Source organism: Salmo salar, chromosome 09, assembly GCF_965601325.2.
Source record: "Salmo salar chromosome 09, fSalSal1, whole genome shotgun sequence".
Classification (NCBI taxonomy): Eukaryota; Metazoa; Chordata; class Actinopteri; order Salmoniformes; family Salmonidae; genus Salmo; species Salmo salar.
The window spans coordinates 34,994,834-35,008,601 of record NC_138299.1 but is presented as its reverse complement, the minus strand read 5'-3'; the positions used below and the strand labels follow the sequence as shown (position 1 = coordinate 35,008,601).

Here is a 13,768-nt window from a genome sequence, read left to right as displayed (position 1 = left end):
TATGACTATTTTACAGCTATTTAAAGACAAGACTCTCGTTTATCTAACCACACTGTCCGATTTCAAAAAGGCTTTACAACGAAAGCAAAACATTAGATTATGTCAGGAGAGTGCCCAGCCAGAAATAATCAGACACCCATTTTTCAAGCTAGCATATAATGTCACCAAAAACCCAAACCACAGCTAAATGCAGCACTAACCTTTTATGATCTTCATCAGATGACACACCTAGGACATTGTTATACAATACATGCATGTCTGTTCAATCAAGTTCATATTTATATCAAAAAACAGCTTTTTACATTAGCATGTGACGTTCAGAAAAAGCATACCCCCCGCAAACTTCCGGGGAATTTACTAACAGTTTGCTAAATTACTCACGATAAACGTTCACAAAAAGCATAACAATTATTTTAAGAATTATAGATACAGACCTCCTCTATGCACTCGATATGTCCGATTTTAAAATAGCTTTTTGGTGAAAGCACATTTTGCAATATTCTAAGTACATAGCCCAGGCATCACGGGCTCGCTATTTAGACACCCGGCAAGTTTAGCACTCACCATAATCATATTTACTATTATAAAAGTTTGATTACCTTTTGTTGTCTTCGTCAGAATGCACACCCAGGACTGCTACTTCAATAACAAATGTTGGTTTGGTCCACAATAATCCATCGTTATATCCGAATAGCGGCATTTTGTTCGTGCGTTCCAGACACTATCCGAAATAGTAAAGAAGTGTCGCGCGCATGGCGCAATTCGTGACAATAAAATTCTAAATATTCCATTACCGTACTTCGAAGCATGTCAACCGCTGTTTAAAACCAATTTTTATGCCATTTATCTCGTAGAAAAGCGATAATATTCCGACCGGGAATCTGCAATAAACTAAACAGCCGAATTAAAATACTCCACGGGGGCTAATCGCGCACGCGCCTCACTCCATTGTCACCTAATGGGACACTTGAATAAGATGATAATCTGTTTCAGCCTGAGGCTGCCTCGTCAACCTTCATGATTTTCCCGCGTCCTGAGAGCCTATTGGAGCCCTGGGAATTGTCACGTTACAGCTAAGATCCTTACTTTTCAATAAACAGATGCAAGACGCACGACTCCTTGTCAGACAGGCCTCTTGCTGCATGAAACCTTGTCAGGTTTTTGCCTGCCATAGGAGTTCTGTTATACTCACAGACACCATTCAAACAGTTTTAGAAACTTCAGGGTGTTTTCTATCCAAACCTGAACAATAATATGCATATTCTAGCTTCTGAGTTGGTGTAGGAGGCAGTTAAAAATGGGCACATATTTTTTCCAAAATTCTCAATACTGCCCCCTAGCCCAAACAGGTTAACAGGCACCGCATCGATTATATGCAACGCAGGACACGTTAGATAAACTAGTAATATCATCAACCATGTGTAGTTAACTAGTGATTATGTTAAGATTGTTAGTTTTCTTTAAGATAAGTTTAATGCTAGCTAGCAACTTACCTTGGCTTCTTGCTGCCCTCACGTAACAGGTAGTCAGCCTGCCATGCAGGCTCCTCGTGCGTTGGATTGGATTAGTAACCGGAAGGTTGCAAAAACGAATCCCCTAATTCCCCCTGAACAAGGCAGTTAACCCCCGTTCCTAGGCCGTCATTGAAAATAAGAATGTGTTTTTAATCTGACTTGCCTAGTTAAATAAAGGTGTAAAAAAATATATATTTATATATATAAATAAAATCGGTGGCCAAAAATACCGATTGTTATGAAAACTTGAAATCGGCCCTAATTAATCGGCCATTCCGATTAATCGGTCGACCTCTAATACAAACATTTTACAACCAGGTAAAGGAATTACAAAAGTCAGAAATAGCGATGAAGATCTTCATATGGTTGCAGTCACAAGAGTCCCAGCTACACAATAAATGTTTGTTTTCTTCGATAAAGTCCCTCTTTTATATCCCAAAAACTCAGTTTTGTTGGCGTGTTTTGTTCAGTAATCCACTGGCTCAAAGGCGGTCAAAACATGCTGACGAATACATCCAAATAGTACAGGTAAAGTGCATCGAAACATGTCAAACGATGTTTAAAATGAATCCTCAGGTTGTCAATTGTCTAAATAATCGAAAATATTTCAACCGGACAGTAGCGTATTCAATAGAAAGGAAAAACAACAAAGGGCACGCACTCGGTCACGCGTGCAAACCAGCTCTGCATTCTTCCTCAGTTCACTGACAGAAACGTCTCATTCTTCTTCATTTTTCAGAAAACAAGCCTGAAACAATGTATAAATACTGTTGACATCTAGTGGAAGCCATAGGAACTGCAATCTGTGTCCTAACCCATTAGATACTCTATAGGCAATCAATTGAAAATACCCACATAAAAAAAATCCCACTTCCTGAATGAATTTTTCTCAGGTTTTCGTCTACCATATCAGTTCTGTTATACTGACAGACATTATTTTAACAGTTTCGGAAACTTAACCTCTATGGGCTAGGTGGGACGCAGGCGTCCCACCCGTGGTGCACTCCATCAACAGCAGGTGCATTTCAAGAGCGGCAAATTTGAATCCAAATAAATGTCAAAATTCAAATTTTTCAAACATACAACTATTTTACACCCTTTGAAAGATAAACATCTCCTTAATCTAACCACGTTTTACGATTTCAAAAAGGTTTTACGGCGAAAGCATAAATTTAGAGTATGTTAGGACAGTACATTTACAAGAGTTGTGTGTAATGTTTTGTCAATTCAAAGACAGGGTCACCAAAACCATAAAACCAGCTAAAATGATGCACTAACCTTTTACAATCTCCATCAGATGACACTCCTAGGACATTATGTTAGACAATGCATGCATTTTTAGTTCTATCAAGTTCATATTTATATCCAAAAACAGCGTTTTACTATGGCATTGATGTTGAGGAAATCGTTTCCCTCCAATAACCGGCAGTCAAGTCAACACCACAAATTAAATAATTAAAATTAGAAAACATTGGTAAAATATTATATTGTCATTTAAAGAATTATAGATTTACATCTCTTGAACGCAATCAACTTGCCAGATTTAAAAATAACCTTACTGGGAAATCACACTTTGCAATAATCTGAGCACTGCGCCCAGAAAAATACGCTTTGCGATACAGACTAGTCGTCATGTTGGGGAGATCTAAAATCGAAAATACTATGTAAATAATCCATTACCTTTGATTCTCTTCATCAGATGTCACTTCCAGGTATCACAGGTCCATAACGAATGTAGTTTTGTTCAAAAAAGCTCATCATTTATGTCCAAAAATCTCCGTCTTGTTAGCACATGATCTAAGCCCGCCGGACTTCACTTCATGAACGAGGGGAAAAAATATATTTACGTTCGTTCAAACATGTCAAACGTTGTATAGCATAAATCATTAGGGCCTTTTTTAACCAGAACATGAATAATATTCAAGGTGGACGAATGCATACTCTTTTATAACGTATTGGAACGAGGGTACCCAACATGAACTCGCGCGCCAGGTGTCTAATGGGCCATCATCGTTCCATGGCTCTTGTTCGGTCAGATCTCCCTCCAGAAGACTCAAAACACTTTGTAAAGGCTGGTGACATCTAGTGGAAGCAATAGGAAGTGCCAAAATATTCCTCAGCCCCTGTGTTTTTCAATGGGATAGGTTTAAAGGTAATACAACACATCAGGTATCCACTTCCTGTCAGAAAATGTCTCAGGGTTTTGCCTGCCAAATGAGTTCTGTTATACTCACAGACACCATTCAAACAGTTTTAGAAACTTTAGGGTGTTTTCTATCTATATATAATAAGTATATGCATATTCTAGTTACTGGGTAGGATTAGTAACCAGATTAAATCGGGTACATTTTTTTTATCCAGCCGTGCAAATACTGCCCCCTAGCCCTAACAGGTTTTAAGAGTGTTTTCTATTCAAATATACCAATTATGCATATCCTAGCTTCTGGGCCTGAGTAACAGGCAGTTTACTTTGGGCACGCTTCTCATCCAGACGTCGAAATACTGCCCCCAAGCCATAAGAAGTTTAAAGGACAAAGCGACTTATATTTGAACACTACAGGAGACTCATTGCTCATCTTCTTTGCCATCTTCAATTCCTTTTTTTTTTTACTTTCAAAGAACTCTCAAATCTCGAAGCCCTCCTTTTATCTAGTTTGAATACATTGTGGGTGTGAAATTCCCGAAATGTTGAAATTTCCTTCATACTAAAAGCATACTACATTTTCAAAATGTCACGCAAAAAAACTGTACTGAAACAGCCTACTATTTAGGACGCTAGTATGGGTATTCGGACACGGCCGTGGTTAACCTCTTACATCTAGACGTTCCGCTAGCGGAACACCTGCTCCAATATCCAATGATAGGCGTGGCGCGAATTACAAATTCCTCAAAAATACAAAAACTTCAATTTTTCAAACAAATGACTATTTTACAGCATTTTAAAGACAAGACTCTCCTTTAACTAACCACACTGTCCGATTTCAAAAAGGCTTTACAGCGAAAGCAAAACATTAGATTATGTCAGCAGAGTACCCAGCCAGAAATAATCAGACACCCATTTTTCAAGCTAGCATATAATGTCACAAAAAACAAAACCACAGCTAAATGCAGCACTAACCTTTGATGATCTTCATCAGATGACACACCTAGGACATTATGTTATACAATACATGCATGTTCTGTTCAATCAAGTTCATATTTATATCAAAAAACAGCTTTTTACATTAGCATGTGACATTGAGAACTAGCATACCCCCCGCAAACCTCCGGTGAATTTACTAAATTACTCACGATAAACGTTCACAAAAAACATAATTATTTTAAGAATTATAGATACAGAACTCCTTTGTGCAATCGAGGTGTCCGATTTTAAAATAGCTTTTCGGAAAACTTATCTCAATTAGAGGTCGACCGATTATGATTTTTCAACGCCGATACTGATTATTGGAGGACCAAAAAAAGCCGATATCGATTAATCGGCCGATTTTATTTTTATATATATATTTGTAATAATGCCAATTACAACAATACTGAATGAACACTTTTTTATTTTAATATAATGCATAAATAAAAATCTATTTAGTCTCAAATAAATAATGAAACATGTTCAATTTGGTTTAAATAATGCAAAAACACAATGTTGGAGAAGAAAGTAAAAGTGCAATATGTGCCATGTAAAAAAAGCTAACATTTAAGTTCCTTGCTCAGAACATGAGAACACATGAAAGCTGTTGGTTCCTTTTTACGTGAGTCTTCAATATTCCCATTTAAGAAGTTTTAGGTTGTAGTTATTATAGGACTATTTCTCTTTCTACCATTTGTATTTCATATACCTTTTGACTATTGGATGTTCTTATAGGTACTATAGTATTGCCAGCCTAATCTCCGGAGTTGATAGGCTTGAAGTCATAAACAGCGCTGTGAATCAAGCATTGCTAAGAGCTGCTGGCAAACGCAGGAAAGTGCTGTTTGAATGAATGCTTACGAGCCTGCTGCCCAACTACCACCGCTGAGTCAGACTGCTCTATCAAATCATAGACTTAATTATAATATACTGCTCAAAAAAATAAAGGGAACACTTCAACAACACAATGTAACTCCAAGTCAATCACACTTCTGTGAAATCAAACTGTCCACTTAGGAAGCAACACTGATTAACAAATGTCACATGCTGTTGTGAAAATGGAAGAGACAACAGGTGGAAATTATAGGCAATTAGCAAGACACCCCCAATAAAGGAGTGGTTCTGCAGGTGGAGACCACAGACCACTTCTCAGTTCCTATGCTTCCTGGCTGATGTTTTGGTCACTTTTGAATGCTGGCGGTGCTTTCACTCTAGTGGTAGCATGAGACTGAGTCTACAACCCACACAAGTGGCTCAGGTAGTGCAGCTCATCCAGGATGGTACATCAATGCGAGCTGTGGCAAGAAGGTTTGCTGTGTCTGTCAGCGTAGTGTCCAGAGCATGGAGGCGCTACCAGGAGACAGGCCAGTACATCAGGAGACGTGGAGGAGGCCGTAGGAGGGCAACAACCCAGCAGCAGGACCGCTACCTCCGCCTTTGTGCAAGGAGGAGCACTGCCAGAGCCCTGCAAAATGACCTCCAGCAGGCCACAAATGTGCATGTGTCTGCTCAAACGCTCAGAAACAGACTCCATGAGGGTGGTATGAGGGCCCGACGTCCACAGGTGGGGGTTGTGCTTACAGCCCAACACCGTGTAGGATGTTTGGCATTTGCCAGAGAACACCAAGATTGGCAAATTCGCCACTGGCGACCTGTGCTCTTCACAGATTAAAGCAGGTTCCCACTGAGCACGTGACAGAGTCTGGAGACGCTGTGGAGAACGTTCTGCTGCCTGCAACATCCCCAGCATGACCGGTTTGGTGGTGGGTCAGTCATGGTGTGGGGTGGCATTTCTTTGGGGGGCCGCACAGCCCTCCATGTGCTCGCCAGAGGTAGCCTGACTGCCATTAGGTACCGAGATGAGATCCTCAGACCCCTTGTGAGACCATATGCTGGTGCGGTTGGCCCTGGGTTCCTCCTAATGCAAGACAATGCTAGACCTCATGTGGCTAGAGTGTGTCAGAAGTTCCTGCAAGAGGAAGGCATTGATGCTATGGACTGGCCCGCCCGTTCCCCAGACCTGAATCCAATTGAGCACATCTGGGACATCATGTCTCGCTCCATCCACCAACGCCACGTTGCACCACGAGCCTTAGGTCATTTAATATGGTCAAATCCGGAAACTATAATTTTGAAAACAAAACATTTATTCTTTCAGTGAAATATGGAACCGTTCTGTATTTTATGGAATGAGTGGCATCCATAAGTCTAAATATTGCTGTTAAATTGCACAACCTTCAATGTTATGTAATTATGTACAATTCTGGCAAATTAATTACGGTCTTCACACAGTTTGCAAAGAGCCAGGCGGCCCAAACTGCTGCATATATATATATATATCCTGACTCTGCTTGCACAGAACGCAAGAGAAGTGACACAATTTCCCTTGTTAATATTGCCTGCTAACATGAATTTCTTTTAACTAAATATGCAGGTTTAAAAAATATACTTGTGTATTGATTTTAAGAAAGGCATTGATGTGTATGGTTAGGTACATTGGTGCAACGACAGTGCTTTTTTTGCGAATGCGCTTGTTAAATCATCACCGGTTTGGCGAAGTAGGCTGTGATTTGATGGTAAATTAACAGGCACCTCATTGATTATTTGGAACGCAGGACAAGCTAGTTAAACTAGCAATATCATCAACCATGTGTAGTTAACTAGTGATTATGTTAAGATTGTTTTTTATAAGATAAGTTTAATGCTAGCTAGCAACTTACCGTGGCTCCTTATAGCACTCGCGTAACAGGTAGTCAGCCTGCCATGCAGTCTCCTTATGGAGTGCAATGTAATCGGCCATAATCGGCGTCCAAAAATGCAGATTACAGATTGTTATGAAAACTTGAAATCGGCTTTAATTAATCACCCATGCCGATTAATCGGTCAACCTCTAATCTCAATGCAGGGACGGGATATGGCACTGTAGGCAGTTTACCGGAAAACTTGCAGTATTTATATATTTTCAATGTATCACTGTGGATTAAGCTAAAATTTGGAGTACAGTGGCATATCCCATCCCTGCATTGAGGTACGTTTTCCAACCATTATCTCGTGCCGGCTCCACAGTGTCTTAATGTAACCATGATTGCGTTCTGACTCCAGTGCAGCTCAGTGTAAACAAGTGTAATGGTAGGGTGCGAATCTGCTGGCTAGACTGTCCCCAATCAATTTCCTTAGCTATTCGTAGTAAACTGGGGGTTTAATCAAAGGCATGTTCATGTGATATCGATTATTAATTTGCAAAACTGATTTACAGTTCTTTGATGCCCTTAATTTTTTTGTGTTCAACTTTATTGCCAATTGCTCATATTGATACATTTTGATTCATTTTTCTTTTGTAGTTTCATAATGACCGAATGTCTTCGCTATGATGCATGCATTTATTTTCATACTATTTTGTATCGTAATTTAGCCTAGTATTAATAATTTGTAATGAATTTGATATTTCCAAAGTAAACAAATGTGCTGAGAATTGCATGCAAAAGAGTGCATTCCCAGTGAGCAAAATTGGTTGAAAGAAATGTAGCTTTCTTTTTGTTGTTTTTAGGATGCTGAATGAAAACATGAAAGGACAGATGTAAGAGGGCATTCTAACCTCGAAAAGGACTGTGACAAGTTCATGGCTGCCAACAAGGAGAGAATAATGGTTCTTCATGAGGAGGGGGCTGCTGCCCCCATAGCACTGCCCTCGGCTGCCTCTCCCCCTGACCTCTTTGGTGTCCTAAACACAGGGCAAGCAAGTGCAGTTGTAGCCAATGAAGAAGCAAACATTCCAGCAACATCCACTCCAGGTTCTGCAATGGGTACTGGTCAAATGGCTTCTACATTGAACTCTGCTGCCAGGTTTAATAACCAACCAGCGAATTTACCACCAGAGATCACTTACAGCGGTATCAAGGTGATGTTGGACAATAACAACATGTGGAATGAGTTTTTCAAATGCAAAACCGAAATGATAATAACCAAACAAGGCCGGAGGATGTTCCCTTATTGCCGCTTTCGCATCTCTGGTTTGGAGCCCTTCCAGAAGTACACTCTGCTCATGGATATCAACCCTGTGGACAACAAACGTTACAAGTGGACTGGGCAAGACTGGCAAATGAGTGGAAAGGCAGAGGCCCATTTGCTGAGACAGGTTTTCATCCATCCAGACTCTCCATCTTCTGGTCACCAATGGATGCAGAACCCAGTGTCATTCTACAAGCTTAAGCTCACTGACAACACGATGGACCAGGAGGGCAATGTAATTTTGCACCCAATGCACCGCTACTTACCACACCTGCATTTGGTGTCAGCTGAAACGGCTACAGAGGATATTCAGCTCAATGGGCCTGACGTGATAACCTTCACCTTTCCCCAGACTGAATTCTTTGCTGTAACAGCCTACCAGAATGTACGCATGTCTCAGTTTAAAGCAGACTTCAACCCTTTTGCAAGTGGACCCAACTCCCGGGCTCTAAAGCTGAAAATGAGTCCCTCCAATGAGTCGGAGGATGAAACCAGATCTCCCAATGAACTCAAGCCTGTGAAAGGCTTGAATGGCCTGAAATCTTTGATGGCGGCAAAACGCAGATCTAAAGACACTTCAACAGTAGATAATGAACTCCTGAGCCCTGATGCTCAAAATGATTCCCTTGCAGATGGTGACAAAACTGATGGACCCAGCTCCAGGCTGAAATCAAATCCCTCCAATGAGATGAACAAAGACTCAGCCCAATCTCCCAATGAGCTCATGTCTGTGAAAAGCCTGAATAATCTTAAGTCTTTGATGGGGAAACGCACTTCCAAAGATACTTCAGCAGGAGGCCAAGGACTTCTCGCTTCCGATGCCCAAAATGTTATTCTTGCAGAGAGTGATAAGTCCGGAGTCCAAACAAGTCCCTCCAATAAATCAAAAAAAGACACAAACAGTTCTACCAATGACCTCAAGCCTGTGAAAAGCCTGAATAACCTGAAGTCTTTGATGGCAAAACGCAACTCTAAAGGCACATCCACAGTAGATCAGAGAGTCCTCAGTGAAGATGCTCAAAATGTTACACCTGTAGACAGACACACATCTGGAGTCAACGCTAATGGACCCAGCTTAAGCACTCCAAAGCTGAAATCAAGATCCTCCAATGAGTTGAAAAAAGCAGAAACCACATCTCCGAAGGAATTCAACCCTCTTAGAAGTAATCTGTCTTTGATGTCAAAATGCAATTCTAAAGACACTTCAGCAGTAGGTCAAGGACTCCTGAGCTCAGATGCTCAAAGTGTTACACTTGCAGACAGTGAAAAGTCAGGAGTCAAAATGGATAAACCCAGCTCCTGCAAGAAATCAAGTCCCTCCAATGAGACGAAGAAAGATGAAACAATATCCCCCAAGGTGTGCAATTATGTGAAATATTCCCGAAAGTCTTTGCGTAGAAAACGCAACTCCCAAAAGACTTCAGCAGCAGATCATGGACAAAAGTCAGTCAGAAACACAGAGTCCACTGAATTCGATTCTTGGTAAGTTCTCAAGTTCAGTAAGCTACATGTTAGCATTTTTGCTTCTTACTTTAAAATGCCCTTCTAATCTTTTACCTTTCTCTTCTGAGCAGTACAACAGGTCCTCCCCAAAGTAACTTCCCTGAGCTGATTCGGGAGTGTCATCTGAAAATAAGAAGGTGCAATGTTGAGATAACCAATACAACTTGCAGTGTTGAGCAAACAAACACTAAGGGCATGGTTGCCAATGGCAAAATTGTGGAAGTAGCTGTGAATGACAATTTCCCCCAGATTTCTGAACCTGAAGCCTTGTCCGGAAACACTATTGAAAAGGTGGGAACACTGCACAATGGGAATATGATTGACAGTGACAAGGACCTCTTCAATTCATTTCAGTCCCAGGAACCGGTCAAGACCCGTGGGTCAATCAATGGCCATTCAGCAAATGAAGTTGAAAACAGTCAAAAGGCTTCCCAGAGCTCCTCAGTGAGCGCTGAAGCAAAAATGACAGGTTTTGACGAACAGCTGCAGGGGAAGGCTAAACCACACAAACGACCTGAACCTGTGCCTTTGCCCCTTCTTGCACTCTACCTTCAACAGTTGAAGTCAAAAGCCAGATCTGTTAGGACCAAACCAAAATCTCCTCCGGTATTGCCTTCGTCTTCATCCCCATCTTCTGCCGTTCCAACCACCGATCCTGTTATTCCAGCCACCGATCAAACTGGCCCTGCCATGGACTCAACTGGCCCTGCCATGGACTCAACTGGCCCTGCCATGGAATCTACTGACCCTGCCATGGAATCTACTGACCCTGCCATGGAATCTACTGACCCTGCCATGGAATCTACTGGCCCTGCCATGGAATCTACTGGCCCTGCCATGGAATCTACTGGCCCTGCCATGGAATCTACTGGCCCTGCCATGGAATCTTCTGGTCCATCCAGAGATTCTACTGGATATGCTGTAGTTCCAGCCAGTGGTCCTGCTGATCCAGCTATCAATCACATTGTTCAAGCCATTTCCCCCACTGTGCCAACCACAGACTATGCTGGTCTACCCACTGATATTTCAGTCCCAAACACAGATTTTTTGGTTCCTGCCACAGACTCATTGTTACCAGAACCTGACTCAGTTTTACCAACCGCTGATCATTCGTTTCTTGTCCCTGAGCCTACCTTATCCATTGCACTATCATCCCCCACCCCTGCAACTGTCTTATCACCATTCCCTGACCCAGTGTTACCAGCCCCTTCCTTGTCATCCCCAGCCCAAGAATTGCCACCCCCTTTACCTGTCACATTAAACCTAGCGACTGATTTATCATCACTTACCTCTGACCCTCCCTCAACTGATCCTGCACTGTCATCAACACCTAGTCTTGCCAACTTGGAACCTGAATCTACTCCCTCGTTACCATCCCCTGGTCCTTCGCGAGATGGCTTTGTGCCATCCTCACCTGCATCATTACCAGATCTTGAACCCCCTTTACGTTCCCCTGTTTCATTGAAACCGGAAGCCGCCGCCCCCTCCTTACCTGTACATGCCTCCTCATTCCCAGCCCTTGAACAATTACTGCCCCCTAACCCTTTTGTTCTATCCTCTGAATTTTCATCACATGGATCACTTTTAGGCCTACCTGCCCCTGATCCTTTTTTAACAATACCCTTTATCCCATTGTTGCCTTCTGCTCACCTTAACCCATTACCCTTTGAGGCAACCTCATTTTCCTCTACCTCTCACCCTGGCTCACTTGCTCTGGACACTGCCTTATCCCCATCTCCCTCGGACACTGCCTCATCATTCCAAGTCAATTATGAACCATTAACACACCCGTCTACACCGTCTCCACTCCCATTCCAGTTATCTCCCTTTTCATCGTTAGGTCCTGACCCATTGTCACCAACCCCATCACTGGCCGACCTCACTAACTTTTTCTCCATCGCCGAAGAGCTTGAGATAACTGAAGACTTTCCCAGCAGTGAGGCACCTCCTGTCCCATGTCCTCCTGTCCCACGTTTAAGTACCCCTAGCATACCAGTTAGTTCTACTTTACCGGTTGGTTCTAGTCAGCCAACCCAGAGAAATAAACCCCGGAGATCTAAGAAGAGATCTAGGAAAGGAGTGAAATCTGCCAAGGGTGATCCACTCCCAGTGATTGAGGGATCCACAGATGTCGCCATGCAGCCCAACCTGGAGGAAGTTGAGGAGCAGCTGTTCGTCTCTTTCACCTCCAAGGTACGGCGTAAATAGTCAAATGTATTTTTGTGTTAGTTATTTTGGTAACACTTTACTTACATTCATAACACCTTTATGAGTGTTACAGATCATTCACAAGAACCTTCGTAACACATGTATACACGTTACCCTAAGAGTGCATGTTTTTGGCTTATCTTGGGAGAGAACACATTGTAGGCCTAACATGACATTTACAATTGGTGCTCCTGGCCAGAACTGGCTCTAGGCCAGGCACTCTGTTCACTTAAAATCCACCTTCTCACGGATATTGTCAAAGAAATGTTCATAATTCAATGAGATAATTCCAAGGGCTATTTACCCAGTGGTATCCTGCCAAATTGAGAGATCACGAGAGAAGACGCACAAGGCTCAATGCACACAGTCACTAAATGTTAACCCTTTGCTACTCCCAGACTGTTATGTGAAAGGTGTTCTGAATGCCTTACGTATACCCCCTTCAAGTTAACTATTACCATTACTTCATGGTATGCCACACCACCTGTGTTTCCTTGGTTATTATTTAAGGGGGAGGGAGATCTTTAACAAGGAAATCCTTCTTTTGGTTATGTTTCTTATAGTCCACGGTTTATCCTTAGCTAAAAATTGCATTACGAAAATAGTACAGCATATTATAAGCTGTGCAATAACACATCATAAGGGTTCATACATGCTCACAACAAGTACCGTAATTTCCGGACTATTAAGCGCACTTGCATATAAGCCGCACCCACTGAATTAAAATTTTTATTTTATTTTGAACATAAATAAGCCGTACATGTCTATAAGCCGCAGGTGCCTACCGGTACATTGAAACAAATGAACTTTACACAGGCTTTAACGAAACACGGCTTGTAACAAAAATAAATAGGCTTTAACGAAACACGGCTTGTAACAAAAAAGAAAAAATTTGCAGTAAGCTTTAGTTGTCTTTTTGCACTGAGTCAATTCCTCACGCTGCTGTTTCCAACGTCTTATCATCGACTCATTAAGACCAAGCTCCCGTGCAGCAGCTCTTTCCTTTTCCAACAGCCAGATCAATCGCCTTCAACTTGAAAGCTGCATCATATGCATTTCTCAGTGTCTTTGCCATGATGAGGGTGAAAAAATGACTACCGTAATTAGAATGATGGGAAGTTTGAGAGCGCTCGATTTAATCTAAACAGTAAACAAAAAAGTTGTTTGACCTTAACCCGTTCGGCAATTTCATTGGTCTAATGAAAGCTTCATTCCGGCAAAAAACTGAGCATGTCACAATGTGTTTTTTTGGGAAAATAAAATTTAAAGCGGGAAAGATCCATATATTAGCCGCATCATTGTTTAAGCCGCGAGGTTCAAAGCCTGTGAAAAAAGTTGCGGCTTATAGTCCGGAATTTACGGTAACAAAGCATTAGCTATATCCATTGGATTTAAGGAAAGTGTCATATTT

The 13,768-nt window shown here is 41.7% G+C and overlaps 1 protein-coding gene across 6 annotated transcripts in view; it reads left to right on the top strand.

Annotated features, from left to right (window-relative positions):
- The window catches only part of LOC106611247 (uncharacterized), a 35,396-nt gene that overhangs the window by 4,231 nt on the left and 17,397 nt on the right, over positions 1–13,768 (top strand). For all 6 annotated transcript variants that reach the window (XM_014211253.3, XM_082955748.1, XM_014211258.3 and 3 more), the window contains 2 exons: positions 8,186–10,128; positions 10,221–12,342. In XM_014211253.3, coding sequence (XP_014066728.3) covers positions 8,258–10,128; positions 10,221–12,342 — 3,993 coding nt within the window. In that variant the 5' untranslated portion in view covers positions 8,186–8,257. The remainder of the gene's footprint in view (positions 1–8,185; positions 10,129–10,220; positions 12,343–13,768) is intronic.